The 21649-nt window shown below is 40.1% G+C and overlaps 2 protein-coding genes across 2 annotated transcripts in view; one reads left to right on the top strand and one right to left on the bottom strand.

The window, feature by feature from the left end:
• The window catches only part of ARMC2 (armadillo repeat containing 2), a 104387-nt gene that overhangs the window by 61855 nt on the left and 20883 nt on the right, over window positions 1-21649 (top strand). The window contains exons 11-12 of the mRNA XM_036075291.2: window positions 8145-8290; window positions 12438-12537. Of these exons, the coding sequence (XP_035931184.1) occupies window positions 8145-8290; window positions 12438-12537 (246 nt within the window). The remainder of the gene's footprint in view (window positions 1-8144; window positions 8291-12437; window positions 12538-21649) is intronic.
• LOC144379055 (uncharacterized) lies at window positions 1250-20008 on the bottom strand. The gene is made up of 3 exons (XM_078054904.1): window positions 19702-20008; window positions 17212-17376; window positions 1250-2572 (listed from the first exon to the last, which is right to left on the bottom strand). Exons 1-3 carry the CDS (start codon window positions 19951-19953, stop codon window positions 2531-2533), a joined length of 459 nt encoding a protein of 152 aa, XP_077911030.1. The 5' UTR covers window positions 19954-20008; the 3' UTR covers window positions 1250-2530.

The following is a 21649-nucleotide window of genomic DNA, read 5'->3' as shown; positions in this document are numbered from 1 at the left end:
CCCAGGCTCATGCACACATACTCTTTCTCTCTCAAATAAATAAATAAATAAAATCTCTTTAAAAAAATAAAGGACCATATTTTTTTTTAAAGATTTTATTTTTTTATTTGACAGAGAGAGAGAGAGAGAGAGCACAAGCCTGGAGCAGGGGCAGAGGGAGAAGCAGGCTCCCCACAGAGCAGGGAGCCCGATGCGGACTCAATCCCAGGACCCTGGGATCATGACCTGAGCCCGAGGCAGACGCTTAACCGACTGAGCCACCCAGGTGCCCAATAAAGGACCATCTTAATGGGTAGTTGGGAAAATTGAATGAGCTGATGTATGAGAGCATTATAGAATAGGGCATGATACATAGCTGGTACATGGTTGGCACTCAGCAGAAATTTGTTAAACAAAGTAAGATCAGAATTACCAAAACCTGAAGCTTCAAAGAGCCATTTCTTCTGATGAGGAAAAAAAAATTAATCACAAGAAATTAAAATGACAGAGTTAGAGGTGGATTTCAAATGTTGGATCTTTTTCATTTTTCTGTCTTTGAGAGGCTATGTGGAGAACCATGCTGAATAGAAACTAAAGTTGGAAGGGGGTATTATATCAGCAGCATGGGACTCTGGGTACTTAATGGAGCCCAAGTCTCAGAGCTGACTCTTCCCTGCTTCAAGGATCTGGGGAATTTAAGAGATGCCTTTGACTGAAGTCTGGGGATTCAATGAAGCAGTGATTTACATTATGTTAGTAATTAACGACTGTAGCAAGGTGGTTGGTGTCCTTTAAATCTTGCTTTAGTTATATTTTATGGTTTTAAAATGTGGAGATTAATGCTTATTTAGGTAGTTAATTATTATGAGTATGCATACTTAAGTAGGAAAGTATGTTAACTCCCTTTCTCTGCCTTACCCTTGCCTATGGGAAGCCTACCTCTCAGACCATAAAATCAGAACCAAGGCAATAACTTCCACCTGATGGAAACTTGCTCTGGTTATTGGGGGAAATAAACTGCATACCCATGAGAGCAAATATTCCCATGGTTATATTTCTTGAATTCTTTTTTTAAATATTTCTTAAATTCTTACAATTTTATTGGAGATCTGATGATTAAACAGAAAAAAATAGGGGCACTGTGTGGCTCAGTTGGTTAAGCATCTGCCTTCAGCTCAGGTCATGATCCCAGAGTCCCAGGATCAAGCCCTGCATCAGGCTCCCTGCTTAGCAGGGAGCCTGCTTCTCCCTCTACTCCTCCCCTTGCTTGTACTCACTCTCTCACTCTCAAATAAAAAAATAAAATCTTAAAAAAATAAACAGAAAAAAAATCTTTTTAAAGCATCTTTTTTGAAGGTTTTGTTTGAATAGGAAATGAGCAAATGAGGTCATTTATTTTCTTATTGTTTTAATTGCATATAATTTCTAATACAGTGAAATGTTCAAATCTTACATGTTTGATGAGTTTTGACAAAAGCATACAGCCATGTAATCCACACCCCTATCAAGACGCAGAAGATTTCTATCACCTCAGAAATTTCCTTCCACCTCTTTCCAGTTAATTCCCACTCTCCTACCCCACAAAGGGAACCATTTTTTTCTGATCCCTTTCACCACAGATAAGCCCTGCCTGTTCTAGAATTTAATATAAATGGTACATAACAGTGTGTGCTTTTTTGTGTCTGGCTTTTTTTTTTTTTTTTTAACTTTCATTCTGAACTAAGTATAGGCTCACTAGATGTTGCAAAAATAGTACAGAGAGGTCCCGTGTCGCCATCATCCAGCTTCTCCCAATGGTGACATCTTACATAACTACAGTACATTATTAAAACCAGCAACTAGAGTACTATTTCTTGCTCATTTTCTTATAGTATATTGTTTTTGAGATGGGATGCAACTTTTTTTGTCACAATCTTTGATATTGGTTATTAGGCTTGCTAATTTTGTAATGATGTATTTGTCTGTGGGAAGGGGACCGCTATTTATTACTTAGGAGGCTTCTTTTCTATAAGGAATAGCAGTATTATAGCTAATAACTCACTCACCCAATTGGCATGAGAGACTGGGCAGTCAGAACTCTGGCCCTTCTTCTCCACTCCTCCTTTTCTTGGGAAAGACCTATGAATAGGTAACTTATGTTCACCTCAGACTTTCCAGGGAAGGCATATCTAAAGATTTGGGGAGACTCAGAGACCCCAGACATGTAATGTAATGGCTTGGGTTTTGAACCTGGATATAAGAGAGAAACTAAGGCAGATGGGGAGGGGGAGAAGATTATCACCATGGTTGAAAGCTGTAATTTATAGCTGAGGCAGGGGGGCATTCTAATCCTGAACCTCTGAATTAGACCTGCCTATCTCATCACAAGCTGCATCTGCCCCAGGAGGAGCAGGGGAGAGCACCTTATTCTCCCCAGTCAGGAAGTGAGGGATGGAGCGTGGCCAGGAGTATCATGCTGAAGAATATCTCTTCACAAGGAACATCGAGCGTGGGAAGTAAATATTCCTATGCCTATTGTTTCCAGGGAGAGACGTTTGCTTCTTAATTGCTGTCATATCTCCTCAGCCTCGTCTCTTCGTTGTAGACATATTAGCTGTGGCAATAAAGAAATGTCACTAACTTTAACATGTAATCGGGGAAAATTGTTGTTATTACTTGGTAGTTCTTGGTGTTACATTATCTTTCCCAGACTCATTTTCCTCCTTTTACTGCATTGACATACTATGTAGTTTATATGACATTCAGAATTTCAAGTATGCTGATACATGGAATAACCACCACTAGCAGATTCAGCTACCTACTCATTTTACCAAGGTAACTGACATAGAGGCAGTAACCGGAGAGTAACGAACATAGGCAAGTGTTAAATAGAGTCTCAGAACAGGGCACTGGGTGTTCGAGAAGGACAGAATCATTTCCTGCTGAAGGAGGACACCCATGGTAGGAATGTGCAAATGGGCTCCATAGCCAGGCACCGAGCAGTATCAAGGATTATGAATTAATATGACTTTCAAATGCATAGCTCTTAACTCCGATAAAATGCTTAGGAATGTGGGGGCACTCGTGGTTTCATGGGTACAGTGGCATCTTGTCATTGATGTCTCCTGTCTCAGCCAGAACTGTATGAACCATCTATGAGACAATCCGAAACTCCTCCAGTTACCACAGAGGCTCTGGTTTGGGCATATATGTGGTCGCAACTGGGCACAGATCCAGAAAATGAATGTGCTTTTATTAATAGAGGGAGATGGTTTTGCTGAGGTTGGAAAATGGTGTGGCTTTGGTTCTTAAATCATTTGACACTGTTTGTGGTCTCTGGCGGCTGTGTTTATTCTTTCACATCATCAGCGGGAAGTGAACCATTTTGCAGTTGGCAGTTAAGTTGAGATAAAGCTCGAGGGATTTTGGTTATGGATATTCCAGATGATTGAGAAATAAAATGAATGCTTTTAGAGAAGGGCCAAGTGGAGTGGGAGAGACAACAGACAAGGAGCTGGAGCTTAGGATGCCCACCTACCTGGTGGCTGGTGGACTTTCTGAGACTTGGTTTCCTCATCTGAAAAGTGGGGCTTGTCATACCCTTCCTGTCTGCCTCATGGGGCTGGTTTAGGGAGCAAATGAGATCAAGTTTATAGGGTAGATTTATAAACCATAAAGCTGCTCAAATTCTTTCCATAATCACATTCAATGTATAAAAATAAATAAAACTGAGTCCTCATGCTGATTTTGGTAGAGGAAACATAATAACTTACAGACTATTGATGGTGTGGTTTTTAATTGCATTATGTTCCAGAGGTTTCTTTGAAAGCTGGTTTTTTGAAATTGGGAAATATTTCTTCAAGGAACAATATCATGATTGATGGTGAAGTTCCCAGGCTTGCCAAAAAAGACTGCTTAACTTCTGACGTACTGAAACAGGAGTTCTATGGTGGGCTGTGAGCTCCAAGCCCTTGTGCTCTGTGGCTGAATGCCTTCTAGGGCAGAAGCTGGTGGGTTCCCTGGGGACTGAGGATTCTGATGGAGGAATAGTGCAAAGGGAGGAGAGAGGGCCAACCACTCTGGAAATGAGCAGTGTGAGGAGGCTCAAGTCAACCAACCAGCCCTTCCTACCTTGCGCCCACCCCACCCCTCGCACACCCCATTGCAGTAAAGCCTGCAGGAATGGGGCCCCAGCTGCTGGGCCTGTATTGTCATTCTTAAATCCCGTGATATCAATCAGGAGGGCCTCATATTTTAAGACAACGATTTCTTGCATTTGCTAAGGTTTTTCAATTAATAGTTGAAAACATAACTGGAAATTGATAACTAAGTGCCTATAATCAATTTGAAAAAAAGATATTTTGAATTCTAATTTTGCTATATTAAAATGTTGTTTATAAATTATAAAAGACTTTATGAATTATCTAATCACTTCTCAATATAATTTTTCCCTTTAAAATGCATCTCCCAGTGTCGACGACACAGTGAGAACTTTCAACGCTAGAGAGGACAGCTTTGCCAAACTCATCAGCAGTTTTGCTTGGAGATTCTGGTTGAGGGTGGGGGCCAGCACCTCTTATGATCAAGGAATTTGGGGACACAGAGAGAGGAGGCTGCTTCAGAAAAAAATGAGCACCAAAAAGTTGTAGAGTGTAGCTCAGTCCGTTTTCAGGAGCAGATTAGTAACCAGAATCACACCAGAATGTTTCTTTCTTGGCTTATACCGAAAATGTAGGGTGACGCCTCAGTCATCATCTAACAACGGCTAAGAAGCAAGGACACCTAAATTCTTATCAGTCATCTTTGTAGATGATCAATTCCATATTCTTCTCCTTTCGCTTCTTTCCCCTGCTTGCCTCGCTGCCCCATGCAGTTGTGCGTTAGGAGATGGGAAGAAAAATAATCGAAACATGTTTTTCTGTTTGCTCTTTCTTGGTGAGATGACACGTGGGAACCGCTCCAGTGAGCCCTTTGGAAGCTCAACAGGCATCGATGTAATCATCTAACTTGCACTTCTTTTTCTGTCCTAAAGGATTTGAGATGGCTTAAAAGATTATAGACAGTAAAACAGAAAAGTACATAACTAAGCAGAGCTAGGAACAATATAAATTGGAATGGAAAGTTAAGAGCCGGGTACACTTCTGCAAGCTTAAAGCTTGGACTTTGGTGAACTCCTGCTTTGGGGGCAGGCCCAGTGGGTGGGCTTTCCTGGGGGGAGGGCAGGAAAACTCATTAGTGATTTCTCCAAATATATCTCTGTTAAAAGTGGGAGCAAGGTTGAAAGTTAAGTGGGTTGACTAGAAATTCGCCTTTACTGTTAGCGCAGGATTTAACTAGACTCTCCTCCCCACCCCCCCACGCCCAATCTTAATACATTTTTTCCCAGAAACAGCCCCTTGTCTGTGCTTGGCAGTCAGCCCCACCCCCACCCCCGCAGTGAGATTTGTGGCTCTCAGCCAGCCTCTCAAAATGGGGGGCCTGCACTGCTGCCTTTGCCTGGTGACCTCCTCCTGATCCTCAGCCCTCAGGGCTTTAGGCTTGGGTTTACCACCAGGCCTCTGCTAATCCCCTGCGCTTTCTTGCCAGAGGCTTCTTAAAGGAGAAATCCTCCTTTTCTGCTCCCTTGGCCCTTTATCTCCTTGTCCTCCTTTTTTTTCTTCTTCTTTTTTATTTTATTTTATTTTTTTTTTAAGATTTTATTTATTTATTTGAGGGAGAGAACAGAAGCAGGGGAATGCGCAGAGGGAGAGGGAGAAGCAGACTCCCCGCTGAGCAGGGAGTCCAATGTGGGGCTTGATATCAGGACCCTGGGATCATGTCCTGAGCTGAAGGCAGACGCTTAACCGACTGAGCCACCCAGGCGCCCCTGTTTTAATTTTTTCTAATGAGATGAGGAAAATGGTCAAGAGAGAGGAAAAAACTGAGGTTGAAACAAGAAAATAAAAGCTCCTAAGAACACCACCATCCCTTTTGCTGACAGTGTCCCTTGCCAGAGGTTGGATGAGGGGAGCAAGAGGACGGCTATAGATCGTGGTAGGAAGAGGACGGGTTTCTGTGTGTGATGGTTAGAACGGGTATTCCACAGCCTCTGGCTGCCTGACTTCAGGTCAGGATTCACACAGGCATCTGGGCTCTGGACTCCAAGTGGGAACGCTTGTGAGTCATTCCTTGGATTGATGTAATCCAGCAGCGCTTGAGTGCCTGGGCTGTCTCTAGAGAAGGAGAACAGGTAGAACCAGGGTCAGATGATGAGAATTTTCCATTTTATCGTGGTGATGGCCTGGAGAGCCTAAAATGATGTATTAGCCTTCACAGAAGACCATTCCTTAGCTTAGGAGACTATGTTGTAGATCCACGGTGAAGGGGAATGCTCAAGTAGTTTTTTCTCCCTCCAATGTTTTGGATGCTGAAGCTTTCAGGGAATAATTTACTGAATTGCTGTATAATTGAATTGACTTCAGAAGACTTGAACACATTTACTTGAAGCATTATTTTTATTTTCTCTGCTTTAAAGATCGTCAGTTATATTTTTGTTGCTGTTGTGACAAAGGAAAACTAATCAAAGATACATATCTTAATAATTGTTGTTAAAGTTTATTAACTATGGCTATAATGAAGCTTTATATTTATATAACGCTTTACAGCACACAGAGACATTGTTACATGTTTCCATTTGATACACACAACCACCCCAGGAGGTGAGCAGGGATGGTAAATGCTTTACACAGATGAGAAAGTCGGGAAGTCAAGCAATGAGTGGGTGCCTCAGTCACGTAACTAGAAAGAGATTTGGGACTTGAATCTTCATCATTTGACTCAAAGGCCAGTGATCCCTCTTCTGCATTTTGGGGGTGGAGCTCCACAACAAATGTGGAGATGGCAACCATGATGTTTGAGCTCCTGTTAGAGGACAGGTGGCAATGCTCTTCACAATTCTTGTCTCATTGAATCCTCCCAACTCCAAGGAGCTATCACCATCCCCACTTTACTGATGAGAAAAATGGTCCCTGGGAGGTTCACTTGCTAACCAAAGCTAGTGAGTGGTGGGGCTGGAGTTTGACCAGGTGTCCAGCTCCTGAGCTGACTCTTCTTCACCAAGAGTCTGCCTTGTCCTGTTCCATGAGGAAAGATCACACTGCATATTGAAAGTATTAGAGAACTGCAGCATTAGCTGTACTAAACTTGACGTTTAGTAAATTAGATTTATGGAACTGTTCTCTTCTCCACTTTTTTTTTTTTTTTTTTACAAATTTGTTTACTTATTTTAGAGAGAGAGAGAGAACAAGGGGATGGGCAGAGGGAAAGAATCTCTAGCAGACTCCCTATTGAGCTGAGCATGGAGCCCCACGTGGGGCTCGATCTCATGACTCTGAGGTCATGACCTGAGCCAAAACCAAGATGCAGCTGCTTAACCAACTGAGCCTCCCAAGCGCCCCTTTTTCTTCTCCACTTTTAGACAAAGATAGCTTTCCTGAACATTTTTTACGAAATAAGACAAATTTGGGGGCACCTGGGTGGCTCAGTTGGTTAAGCGTCTGCCTCTGGCTCAGGTCATGATCCCGGGGTCCTGGGATCGAGCCCCACATTGGGCGGGATCCCTGCTCAGTGGGGAGTCTGCTTCTGCTTCTCCCTCTCCCACTGCCCCTCCTCCCTGCTTGTTCTCTCTCTCTCAAATAAATAAATAATATCTTTAAAAAAAAAATAAGACAAATTTTCAAGAAATCAATACTTGGCTCTCAGAAAAGAATGAAACTAATGGTCTTAAATATCCTTTGGCTAGAGCATTATTTGATGCTACACTTAAAACTATGGAAGGAGAGGTTTCTAATCTGTGAAACTGATGTGGCATGTCACAGTGTGAAGTGAAAGTCTTATGAGGGACAGCTAACAAACCCAGATGATGACTTATTTAACCCTAGGGTTTTGGTATACTAATTGCTTATTAACATGAATTTCTCATTCTTCACCTTTGAACCAAAGTAAGCTTTCTTTGTATTCATCTCTTTTTTTCATTTCATGCTATTTGTCCTTAAGCCCATGTTGTCTAGTAGAAGACGCCTAACAGGAGCTTGGTTTTGCTACTGATTGAATGAAGATCGTAGGACGAATTGTGTGGTACTGATTGGTGTTGCTGTATTTTCCAATTAAAAAAAAAAAAAAATGGCGCAAACCCTCTTTTATCCTAGGTGACTGCTACACTGAGAAACTTGGTTGATTCACCACTAGCAAGAAGTAAGTTGCTGAGCATCAGTGCCCTTCCCCAGCTCTGCACGGCGATGGGACAGTACGAGGCCGACAAGGATGTGTGCACCAATATTGCCAGAATATTCAGGTAGGTGGACGAGGAAAACAAAGTAAACTTACACAAATGCTAAGGCTTAGATTTTGGGTTATCTTTAATATTTGTGTGTGTGGCTGGCAAGGAATCCTATTTTTGCTTCTTACTTCCCCTAGCAGCAAAAGTAAATCTAGTGGTCCAAGTTCACAATAAATGATGTACAACTAATGACCCCATTTCCTGTGTATTCCTAACGTGATTCTAAACTCATCCATTGTAAGTCACCTTAGTTCTTTGGTGAGTTGTGAGTTATCCTAGGGTTTTTACAGAATAAACAAAAATTCCTCTTAGCTTATTGGAGATAAAGAACTGTATCACCAAACATGATAAATTTTCTGGTACATTTGGAAACAGTACTTAAGGGTTATAACTCAAAAAGGGGAGCGTTGCTTTGAAAGTCTGATCTGAACTGATTTGTAGTAGAAGGTTATTTTATTTCAGTTGTGTGACTGAACTTTGGCTCATGTATTCACTCGTCATGTTTACACTTCACCCCAGAAGTGATGACTATCTGAATCCAGGTCTCTTCAAAGCAAGATGTTAAATTTCAGAACTGTCTTTAAATTATGCATTTATATTTCTTCTCTCACTGCTCTTTGCCAGTGTTTATACATTATTATCCTAGGCCTTTCTTAAACTTCACTGTAGTTGTTTAACAAAATAGAACGTTTTCTGAAGATGTTACTATTATTAATAGTAATTGACCCCAGGATGAGGATGTGAGTCCAGATTTGATTTTTCAGCACTGCACTTTCTGATCTGGGTACTTAATTCTGGGTACTTTTCACGCCCATTTTGAAGCATTATAAAAATCATACGTTTTGTTTTTGTATCTGGTAGCATGTAGGGATCCAATTTAATTTTTTTTTCCATGTGGATAGTCAGTTGTCCCAGCACCTTTTATTAAATATGTCTTTTTTTTCCCCACTGATTCTAAGTGCCTAGTTAGTCAAAGACAAGATCCTATATACTTGTAGTTCTATTTCTGGGCATTCTGGTCCATCCTCAGATCAGCACCACACTGTTTTTACTGTTAGAGGTTGAAGTCTTGCTATAAGATAAGATGAATCCCTCACCCCTTTTCTCCTTTAAGATTCAAATTCTTCCCTCTTTCTCAAGAATTGGAGAATCAGCTAAGGTTTGTGGTAGGAACATTAGGGTTTTTCATGGAATAACACTGAGTTTGTAGAGCAATTGGGATGCAAGTGGGGAGAATTGACATCTTTATGATACTGAGTCTTCCACCAATAAACATTTATGACATTTTCTTTTATATCTTCCCATAAAATTTTATAATTTTCTCCAAAGAGATTTTGCATATCTTTTGTTAGATTTATTCCTTCATGGCTTTTGCTGCAACTATGAATGCAATCTTTAAACATATTTTTTAAGGAGATTAAGAGGTACAAACTTCTATTTATAAAATAAGTAAGTCACAGGGAAGAAAAGTACAGCATAGGGAATATAGTCGTAATAACTTTGTATGGTGGCAGATGCTGGTGAACATCATATGATGTATAGAATTGTCGAATCGCTATGTCATACACCTGAAACTAATACAGTGGCACATGCCAACTATCAAATATGTGCATAAAATATTTCCTAATAGGTTGTTGCTGGTTTATATAAATAGCATTGATGTTTGCTTATTAATCTTTATCCAGGAACCTTGATGAAATTTAGGTCTAAGAGTTAGTCTATAGATTCTCTTGGATTTTCTATGCAATTTGTCTGCAAAGAAGAATAATTTGGCTTTTTTTCCTCCCAATTATTACAACTCTTCCCTGCTGTCCCCACCGCTTCCTTACCACATCGCTCAGGATGTCCCATACAAAGTTGTAAGAGTGTTGGACCTGCTGCCTTTCTCCTGACTTTAAAGAAAATATTTTTGTGGTTTTATAATTAAAAAAAATATTTATTAAAGAGGGCACATATTGAATGCAGCACTGGGTGTTATACGCAAACAATGAATCATGGAACACTACATCAAAAACTAATGAAGTAATGTATGGTGATTAACATAACATAATAAAATAAAATTAAAAAAAAAAGAATATTTATTGTAGGTTTTCGTATATGCCCTTCAGAAGGTTAAGGAAGGATCCTCACACACTAACAGATGTTAAATTTTCTTGAATGCTTGCCCTGAATCTATTTTGATTATGTGGATTTTCTTTTTTTAATTCATTAATATAGTAGATCACAGATTAATAGATTCTCTCATGTTAAGCCGCTATGTATTGCTAGGTTTAATTAACTAATAATTTGTTTAGGATTTTTCATCCGTGAGTTAGATTAACCTGTACTTTTCCTTTCTCACATTGTCCTTGTCTGGTTTTAGTGTCAAGTTTATACCAGCCTCATAAAATGAGTTGGGAAATATTCCCATTTTTTCTCTTTTCTAGAAGAATTTGTGAAAATTAAACTTATCTGTTTCTTGAAAAATTCATAGAACTTCCTTGAAAAGCTATTTTATCCTAGTTTGTGTGTCTGCACACATCCATGTGTGGATATCACTGACTACTGCTTCACTTTCTTTAATGGTCATATATCCAGTCATATTTCCTATTTGTACTTGGGTTAGTTTCAGAAAGTTATATTTTTATAGGAATCTGCCCATTTTATCTAAGTTTTCAAACAATATAAAGTCATTCCAAATTTTCTCTAATTATCCTTTTAATCTCTGTTGCATTTCGAATCATGTCCCCTTTTATTCTTTTACTAATAATGTTATTTAACAAATACTTAGATAGCGACTACTATGTGCCTGGCAATGTTCTGAGCACTTTCCAAATATGAATTAATTTATTCCTTATAACAACTTTAAAGGTGGGTACTACCATTATTGTCTTCATTTTATATATAAGAAACTGAGTCATGGAGAAGCTCAGTATGTTTCTCAGTGTCATACAGTTGGAATTCAAACCAGGGGGTCTGGCTCTGGAATCCATACATTTAACCACTATGTCACACTGCCTCTGCATTGTTGATACTGATTTTCACTCCTTATTTTGATTGCTTATGATGTTTCTCCTTTTTTCTCAATCAGTTTCGCCAAAGGTTTGCCAACTTTATTAGTTTTTGCAAAGAACCAGCAGATTTACTGATCCACTCCACTGTATGTTTGTTTTCTATTATATTCCTTTATTCTTATATGTATTAACCCTTTTCTTCTACTATCTTTGGATATATCATATTTTTCTTCTGTTTTAGTTAGAAATTCAATTCCTTTTTAAAAATCCTTCTGAAGACTATAAATTTTCCTTTAAATAGTGCTTCAGCTGTATCCCACAAATTTTGATTTGTGGTATTTTTAGTTATTCAGGTCTCAGTGTTTTATTTTTAAACTTTTATGTTTCTTTGACCCATAAGTTATGTTTTTAAGTTTTCAAAAGTATGTTTTCTAAGATACGTATTGTTACATTGATTTCCTAACTTAATTGTTCTTTGACCAGAGAACGTGAGCTGGAAGACACCAGTTCTCTGAACATTTACTGAGACTTGTTAATGGCCTGGTACATGGTCACGTTTTCACAATATTGATGATGTTTTACCTATTAATCTATCACTTAATGAGAGATTTATGAACATCTCCCAATTTGATATAGGTTGGTCAGTACTGCCTTGTGGGTTTTGGTTGGTTGCTTGTTTGCATGCCTTCAAAATTTTGAAGCTCTTCTCAAGGCTTTTAGCTTTCAGGTCTATTTTGCCTGATATTAGTATATCACTACCATCCTAGTATATTCAAGCAGTTTAACATTTGTTTCTCGTGGGGTCCCAGGGGATTCAGTGGTTGGTTTGGGATCCCCTACACTGGGTATCCAAACAGAATTTGTGTAAATTTCTTAGCTTGTGTTTTCTGAACCACATGGATAGTGTAAATTCATACCATATACATGCGTTAGAGGCTTCAAAGGATCTCCTCCCTGCACCCCCTGCCCCCACCATGCCCCCAGAGTCCAGTGCAGACAGCAAGCCTCCTTGTGGTTTCTCTGGACTGGTGTGTGGAGTATTTGTAGACTCCTTTTCAGGCACTGGGCAATGCTTTGAAAGTCTGTATTTAGAGTAACCCTATGTGTATTGGAACTTTCTGAGAGAAAAAAAAAGTGTATTTTTATTTTCCCATTTGGCATTTCTGCAGCAAACTTACTTCTTACCATGACTGCTGTGTAGCCTTGGCCAACTATTCCAGATGTTACGCCTTGTTTTTGAAACTGATAAACAAATACCAGAAGAAACAGGTCAGTTCTTCATGCATTTAATTCTTCACTATGTCTTTGCATTGGTGTATTTGTGTAAGCTCATGTTGAGTAGTCTTATGTTTTGAATGTACCAGTTTCTATGAGAAGCTTCCATTTGATGTGTTAATGGGTGGCCCCAGGAGATAGTTACCGGTAGGAGGTGAGGAGGGAGTAGTTTTGTTTTGTTTTGTTTTGTTTTGAGGGAGTAGTTTGAGGCAGAAATGGATGTAATAGGATGGTTGATGTGGTAGGATTCCTGGTTTAGGGAAGAGGGTGGGTGCACAGTGTTGTTCCTCCCAGTGATTTATAGACCCTTACATGAGAATCCACTTGGGGTGGAATGGGGGTTATTTCCAGGCCCCACGCCAGGCCTGCTGAGTCAGATGGGTGGGGAGGAGTCTGGCCATCTGCACTTCAGTGAGGACCACGGGGACCTCTGATGCAAAGTAAAGTTTGGGATCCCCTACACTGGGTATACTCTAAAGATTCTTCTAGCCCTGAAATTCTCTAATTCTTTGACACTTTAGTATTTAGATGAAATTCTTCTAAAATAAGGTAAGTGTTAGAAAGAAAATAATTTTGTTTTAATGGATCCAGTAAAAGTATATATAGTTGTTTAAAAAAAGGAAGAAGTCACAAATGACTCCACCTTAATAAAATCATAATAGTACAAACATTAAGTTTTATTATAAATTTTTGACTATTCATTAAATGCAGTTTATTTTTATTCAGCTTTATAAATGATTAAGGTGACATCAACTCTTTAGTGAGATGTTTTATACATGAACACAATATATATTCATTTCAAATATGGTAAAATCTCAGAATCACTAAGTTTAAAACCAAATAATTTATGTATATACTAAGAACATTTTAATATAAAGCTTTGTGTTTGTTTGTATTGGCCATCTCAAAACCACCTCAAAGTATAATCCCTGTTTGCCACAAATAGCAATGAACTTATTTTTACCCAGCCAAGTACTTCTGCCGAGAATGACGAAGTTTGTCAGATTTGATGCTATTATTAGCTAATTTATTAAAAGGTTACTAGTCTCTTTTTGGTTATACAGATGACAGAGAAGTTTCTATGCTTATATTATACCATTACTACATTTTGAAGATGATACAACCTTGCTTAAAGTTAAGTTTTTATTTAGCTTTTAAGTAGTGATTTACAAATATGCACTTGAGTTTCTGATTCCGAATATTTGGGTTACAAATGCCTTTCCCTATATATTTTGTATTTTCTCTAAACTATACACTTTGAAAGATTTCAAGGTACAAGAATTGCTATGTCAGGGGAAGAATGGGTTTGATTAATCTACCTGAAAGTATTCTCAATCTGCTATTAATTGAAGTGTCCATTAAGCACTTATTAATATCTAGATCTTGGTACAATATATTATCTGAACTGTAATCTTTGGACAAGTGAATTAATCCAATGAAAAGCTTAGGTACTCCTATTCCTGGTTGTCTTTTTTAAGGAAAAAAATAAAATGGTAAAAAGATACTTTACTATAGATTAAAAGAATTCTTTTAGATCTTATACTTAAAAAGTTTAGTTATGGATTTTCTTTTGAAATCTTATTTTATGGACTTTCATTGTAATTTTATTTTGTCATCATTATTCTTTTTTGTTTTGGTGTTCGGATCATGGATGATTTAGATAACTGTAACTGGAGAAGACACCTTCGCTTGCACTAGAATTTTCAAATGTGGGTGAAAGAAAACATTTCTGCTTAACAGTTTGATTTCAAGTTATGTCATAACCTGTAATTTTTTAAAAAGAAGAAAACCCATCAGTCCAGTACTGACAGAAAAATAGTCCTATTGTTCTGTAGCATTACTAGTAAATAGCTGTTTGTTTTTCTGATTATAGCTCGGATGATGGCCACATTTAGTAAACAGACAAATATCCTGGTATCTTGCCACTATGAGACACTTGAGATGTCAACATAGTTAAGAGTATGCTTCTTCTGGTTCAAGGGACTGTCTTAAAGTTTAATTGGCATAAAATTTTACCACACCTCTTAGTGAACTACTTTTCACTTTGGACCAATAGTTATCTGTAAAGCAAAATTGGTGTTCCAAAGCCATATTTTTCTCTGTTGATCTATATGATAATTTTGCTTTCGTATTAAAATTATTTTGGTTCAAAGAAGAATGAAGAGCTCCTTGCAAACTATGTACAGTACATGTTGTTTCCAGAACCATCAAAGAAATGTATAACTTATTAAATTATTTTTATCATTGTGGTAAAAATCATATTCAGATATATTACATATTTCCTTGCCTTCTTAAAGATACTAAAAATAATTTAACCTCTTCTTGATGCCAAAGATCAATATTACAAGTATTAATTACTACTCTAAGGCTATTTGTCCCATCCTGGGAGCACGAGTCTGTTGATGAGATTCTTTAAATGTCTGTGTCTTCTTTTTGTAGATTTCTCTCTCTTCCTTCTCTATTGATTGTTAACTCTGCCTTTGGTAATTTTCACTTACCTTTTGTGATTATTTGCTTGCAATTAGGAGGGGAAACTCAAAATAAAACTTGTTAAAAGTATCACCTAAAAAAGTCTTAAATAAAATTGAATGTGAATAGGCCCTTAGTGAGCAGACCTGAGGGGGCTCTTTGGATGAAATATCCCTTGTCACTTCTCATCTTCAAGGGCCAATTAATATGACAAGATGTAGCTCTTGTGTCCTCTCCTCTGTGAAGCCTTACAAGACCTTCAATTCCTCCCACATCCGTGCATCATTTTAAAGATTTAAACATAGCCAGTACACCCAGCTAGTACACCCAGAGCTAAGGACCCAAGCAGAATGTTCCCTAATCTTAACCACTTCACTATAATTAAGAAAAATTATCCAAACCTTAGAAATAAGATACTGGGCTGGGAGGCTACATGTCCTGACAAAGTCATGCTGGGGAACTGTTTAATAGGCAGGGCTTAATTCTCCATGAGAATGTATCTGTGTTTAAACTTGCTATTTACTATTTGATTAGAACCCAAGCACTATAAAGTTACACATTAATTTGTAGATTTTTCTCTGGTAGACAAGATAACCTCAAAAGCTATGGTTTTATGACCCTGTAGGCTATTAGCCAGGTGTGTATCTAACCTAGTAATCTAACATTCTTTTTAATGCTTGTAAACACCCAATTCTTTGATTATTCTTGGAGCCAACTTAACCATTGTATTGGCTCCCTCATTAATGAGATAAGTAATTTTTCTAATGTGTTAATTTTATATCTGTATGAGAGTCATGTCGTTAACTCTTCAGAAATTATACTTTGACTCTATGCTGTGTTTTACTTATCCTAAAGAATGAAATGTTACAGTTTTGAACCATCTCTGATTTTTTTCTAGTAAGAAAAATGGATACGTAATTTATATTTTCCTCAAGACCAAAATATTTTAGAAGAGCAGGGAAATTGTTCAGGCTACAAGGAAGTAGTTATGTGTCCCAACTACTTCCTAAAATCATTAACCAAAAGCTCCATACTCCATAGGTCTTTGTAAATATTTCTTTGGTGAGTCTCCAAATGATTATTTTTTTGTATAGCTGCCTCACCCACTACTGGGAATTCCTGAAGGACACAGGCCTTGTGTTTTGATAAACCTGAGATGATGCTTGGCGTAGTAGATGCATGATAAAGTGCTGAAAGAATGAATTTTGAGGGCGCCTGGGTGGCTCAGTTGGTTAAGCGACTGCCTTCGGCTCAGGTCATGATCCTGGAGTCCCTGGATCGAGTCCCGCATCGGGCTCCCTGCTCGGCAGGGAGCCTGCTTCTCCCTCTGACCCTCCCCCCTCTCATGTGCTCTCTCTCTCATTCTCTCTGTCTCAAATAAATAAAAATAAAATCTTTAAAAAAAAAAAAAAAAAAAAGAATGAATTTTGAGTATTTGAAATGCTTTGGAATCTGTAAAGCATAATAAAATATTTCTTCTAGTATTCTAGTACTTCTTCCTTAAATATTTACTTTCTTTTTCCTACTTTGGAGGAGGAAATAATAATAATTTTTTCCCACATTTTTCACATTGGTGAACTGCCATACACAAGAGTAAAACAGAAATAATGGATTTTAAATTACTTCAGACCAGCGTAGCATCTTAGGTTCATGTTCCCAAATGGCCAGGTGAATATGATTTGTATTTCCTTGCTTTTAGAAATAAAAGTAAATCCAGAAATCCCACACCATGCATGTTCTGCTGGGAGTGTATTAATCTGCAGTGGCTAAAAACTGCTACACCTGAGATTTATTTGAATGTTGAGGCTTTGAACTAATCTTTGGAAAATCCAGCAGCCCTCCAGCAACTTATAGAATTATTACTTTCTATAATTATTTTTGTTTATAAAAATCCAAGACTAAGTTGGGTTGTAGACATATACTTTGGAAGATTGGTAGTCTCTTAATATACATAGCTATCACTAAGCAATTAAACAAGCAGAGTCTATATACCTTATCTTTGTTCTGAGAGGTCAGTATTAACGTTGTCTTAAAAGTCTGAGGGCTACACTGGTAATCAGCAGAGATTTTATTTTTCTGAGATTCATTTTTAAATCAAATCGTGTTCACGGCTAAGCATATTTTCAAAGAATAAAGAAACAAAAATCTCAAAGGAAAAAAAAAGGCAAAGGAAGGAAAAAGAAAAACCCCTACACACACCTCTTTAAGTGATTTTATCATGCTGGTGAGGAGCTTCGCAGGAAATTGTGCCTGCCGCTTCCATGGTCCACCAACGGGGAAATTCTGTTTTGACCCAGGTGGCACAAGGGCTGACGGCTGCTGGGAGAAGTAGAATATTTCGTTCCCTATCTGCTGTTTTTCCCACTGAAGAGAAAAAAAAAAAAAAAGGAAATTGTATGAGAAAATGCCAAAAGGGGAAAAAAAGTGAGAGAGAGTTCCCTTTTTTTTTTTTTTACATTATTCATATTCATCTCTTGTCAAGGTAAAGTCTGACTTCTGCATATAAGAATGGGTCTTTTTAAAATGCACTTAATCTGTGTCTATCAGGTCAATGATAATGAAGGGTTGGGGGCATTTTCACTTTTATTTTCTACACCTCTGTGTTGTGAGAATTTGTTACCGGGAACATGGTTTTTTTTATTTTTTAAAGTGATATTATAAAAACAGCCAGTAGGTCTTAAGATGGAGAGATTCTAATTCTTTCTTGATTTAAGTCAGTGGTAGCTCCTAAACTTGGCTGGTCATCAGAATCTTCTGGGGAGCTTTAGAAATACAGGTTCTCGGGCCCCACCTTCGGAGATTCTGATTCTGGTCTGGAATGGGGCCCAAGAACCTATTTTTAGAGGCTCCTCAAGTGATTGAAATGCATGGCAGCTCTGGGAACCCTGTGGTATAAATTGTTAAGGTTGTTCCTTAAAACAATTCTCTCCAATATTGACAGCAGAGGGTTTCTACAGAATCTCAAGAGTTTTTTTTTTTTTTTAAGATTTTATTTACTTATTTGACAGAGAGAGAGACAGCTAGAGAGGGAACACAAGCAGAGGAGGAGGGGGAGAGGGAGAAGCAGGCTTCCCATCGAGCAGAGAGCCTGATGCGGGGCTCGATCCCAGGACCCTGGGATCATGACCTGAGCCGAAGGCAGATGCTTAACTTCTGAGCCACCCAGGCGCCCCTCCCAAGAGATTTTAAAGTGATGAATCGCATCAGCCACACAGGGTCAGTCTTCCTCTGCAGGGCCTGTGGCTGACAGTGAATCTCCCTTCCGAAGTAGGAGCCAAACGAGCAAGACAAACCAGGGGCTGGTGTAGGAGTCCCCAGCAAGCGGGGATGACCGTGCCTTTTGCTTTTTGCACCAAGAGCTGAAGGCTTTCTTAGCTAGAGAAGATGAGATGGTTTATTAGACTCTTCCATGAATTTTTTTCCACCAGACATGTGTCAAAACAACTAGTCCTGGATAAAAGAAAACAAACCAAAAAGGAGTCGTCGGACCACACCCAGTGATAACACTGATCATGCTTTATGAAACAGCTGTCACACTGGTGAGGTTTCAGACGCTGGTCAGAATGAACCACTTAGGAGAGGCGAGTTCAGGCTTTCTCCCGCAGGACCCTCAGAAAAAAGTGGCCTCAACCTCAGGTAACTAGAAAAACCGTGAGTTGTTGATTCGCAGTTAGTGAAGTCACCCCCAAATTTTATTGTTAAAGTCATCACCATATGTTCCTGCCGATGTCCTGCTTTGAGAAAGTTCGGTGTAGACCCATACCTAAACTTTGTAAGCTTGCAACAGATCCATTGGAGGAAGCTCAGCGCGCATACAGACGAGGGCCCGGTGGGCCCTGCCCCTCTTTGCACACAGCCCTCCGGTGAGGTGGGCCTGTCTGTGGCTGATGGCTGTGGTACCAGCCAGGGTTTCTGGTTTATCAACAGTCTCAGAGAAAAGGAATCCACTCCTCCCAGCTCTTACAAAGGACTTCCTCAGGGAGAACAAGGGAAACTTCTCTGGCTCATGTCTGAGGAGATTAATTGGTCCAAGATCCGTGGTACAACTAATAACTCCAGTTCCCCCCCCCCCCACAAATGGAGACTGAAACACAACGTATCCAGTCAGCTTGATGCAGTTTGAAAGCTAAACTTTAGCATTAGGTAGAACATCTATTACAAATGCTAATCAAAAATCAATTAAATGACACATCTCATTTAAGAAGTGTGCACATATTGATGCTTTATGGTGTAAACTACATTTGGTACAAAACCAAATGTACAAACAGATGGGCCTGGTAACGCAGGAATGAGCAGGGTCAATATCATCCTTGCAAATCAGGGCCGGCCTTAGGGGGTGCCTCTGACGTCAGCATTGCTGCATTTAGCATCTCTGCAAAATATGTTTGGGTTTGTTTTCTGGAAGAACATGAAGGGATTTTCCCCCATTTCTTCTGTAAATATCTATTGGGCAGGAGATCCGGTAAAAGGCCTCAAATAAGCTTTGTAAGACGGGCAATACTTTACAGAGGTCATGGTCCAAAAGGAATAACCTTTATCTACATTCCCATCACTTGCACCCATTGAGCAACTAACTGCCCGTCTAACCCTCTCCATTTTTAAATACGGTCGGTTTCTTGTTTTTTTCAAACAGAACTTCCAGAGGCAGGACCGTCATCAGAGCATTCGCAAACACGGTCTGGGACTCGCCTGACGTGTCCTTGCTTGTGCTGCTTTCAAAGTCCTGCCTCTCTCATTCCATGTAGACTTCTTTTTGGGTAAGGGATCATGTTCAGCCTTGTACGCCCAGTGAGCACCGTCGGTCTGGAATGCTTGGACATCGTCGTGTTGATAGTGGGACCTGGAATGTCTGCAGAGTGTGCTGAAAGCACAAGCATCTGCCGTCTTTCTAGCTGTTCGTCTGTAACGTGGCCACAGCGGGGAACAGTCCAGGGGCGCCATGACCTCTCCCTCCCCTCCATCTTGTGTGGGGCTGGTGAGGATTAGCTAGGAAGGCACCTCCACCCCTTCCCCTGGAGCCTTTATATGGCAGCTTGGCTCCCAGCTCGCCCTCTGCCTCCTGCCTGGCAGGAGCGCGCCCTGCGGCTCTCTGCCCAGCCCTGCTGCAGGCACATTCCCAGGGGCTACTGCTAGCATTTGGCTGAGCTCGCTCCTTTTTTCAGCCTTGGCCTTGGTCTGCACCCCTGGCCGGGCGGGCAGCACAATAAGCCCTCGGCTTGTTCATTCTTTCCAGTTCCTGCTGCTTTGCCCTCGTGGAACTGGCTCTTCCCCCGCTCAGCACGGAATCCGAACGCCTGATTTATGTCTGGGGACTTAAAAAAGAACAGAGCACAGTGAAATGCTAGCCTTGCCTGCTACTTCGGAGTGAGAGCCACATCCAGAAGCATGTAGTTGGTGCTCAATAAATGGCTGCGGATGGAATGGATAGATGAGGCATCAAGTGTAGTCTCTACTGGTTTTTAAGTGATCTTCTGCTTAGATTCTGGGTTTGGAGTCTCCAACATCTCAGATTTTTCCATCTTGTAGGGTTCAGCACTTCTGCAAACTATTGACCCACTTTCAGGACCCTAGGGTTAACTAGCATTTTCGCAGTAGTGCAGTCCACCTTCCACATGGGTAAAATTGATCTGTTCTTCGAGCCACCTATAAGTTCGATTAATGTTGAAGTTTCGTTTGAGGGTGGGAAGTTGGGTAAATGTTGCAAATTGCAAATCCTGATTCAGCTCTCAGATCCGCATTGCATGTGAAGTTTCTAACCCAATTTTAAACGGGGCATCTTAAAAATCTTTCTAAAATGTTTTCCTATACTTAGTAGAAGTAGTTCTCTCCTAAGTAAGTGGAGTCTGCTGAACATGGTTTATCCTTTCTGTGGTAGTTTGATATGGTTCCTTCCCTATGGTCTACATGATGCCCACCAGTTATTTTAAGGCTCGGTAGGAAGGGTGTGGGCCTCGAGGAGGAATATGTTCGCTTTGGCTGACTGACTGTGGGCCGGAGTAATAATGTGAGGTCATGCCGAACTGGTCACATGGGGCCCGATGGTGCACCGGATGCTCCCTTTGACATTTAATAAGCAGTGGATGTTTTTGATCAAGGGGATGACATAAGAGCTGTGCTTCAGGAAGTGGTGTTAATGTTGATCACCGAGGGAGGATCCCACAAGGGTCTGTGGCAGGAGTCTACAGACAGGCCCCCCAGAGCAGGCATGGGAAGGAGAGGTCGGGGGAGATTTTGAGATGGCAGAGCAAAGGGAACTCGGCGAGTGGTTGATGAGGGGAGCGAGAATCAAAGATACCTGTGCGGCCAAGTCCGGGGGATTGGACAGGTGAGGGTTATAGGGAAGGAGGAGATGGGATGAAGGAGTTTGGGAATTGGTCTGTAAGCACAGATGGCCCCAGTCCTGCCCCTTCTCACCAGGGTCGGACTTTGGGCACCGTGAGCCCCGTGAAACCTGAGTCCGCACATCTCTGAGAACGAAAGCCTCTTTCGCTGACTTGAGGCCAATCTCTCTCACATGGAAAGTAACATCCACACACCGCTGCCGCTGGGGTTTGCCGGCTGATCAGTTGAGTCCTGCTCCTTGCTTTGTTCCAGTTAAAGCAATTTCATTTATAGCAGCGCGGCGCCCATTGAGACT

Source organism: Halichoerus grypus, chromosome 9, assembly GCF_964656455.1.
Source record: "Halichoerus grypus chromosome 9, mHalGry1.hap1.1, whole genome shotgun sequence".
In the NCBI taxonomy this organism is placed as follows: Eukaryota; Metazoa; Chordata; class Mammalia; order Carnivora; family Phocidae; genus Halichoerus; species Halichoerus grypus.
This window is presented reverse-complemented; position numbering and strand designations above follow the sequence as displayed.

Coding starts and splice junctions, on each gene's coding strand:
- LOC144379055 (XM_078054904.1), bottom strand. CDS start 19,953: ATGGCGCCCCTGGACTGTTCCCCGCTGTGGCCACGTTACAGACGAACA. Junction 17,377..19,701: donor CACAAGCAAGGACACGTCAG/GCGAGTCCCAGA, acceptor TTTTCTCTTCAG/TGGGAAAAACAGCAGATAGG. Junction 2,573..17,211: donor TGATAAAATCACTTAAAGAG/GTGTGTGTAGGG, acceptor TTATTGCCACAG/CTAATATGTCTACAACGAAG.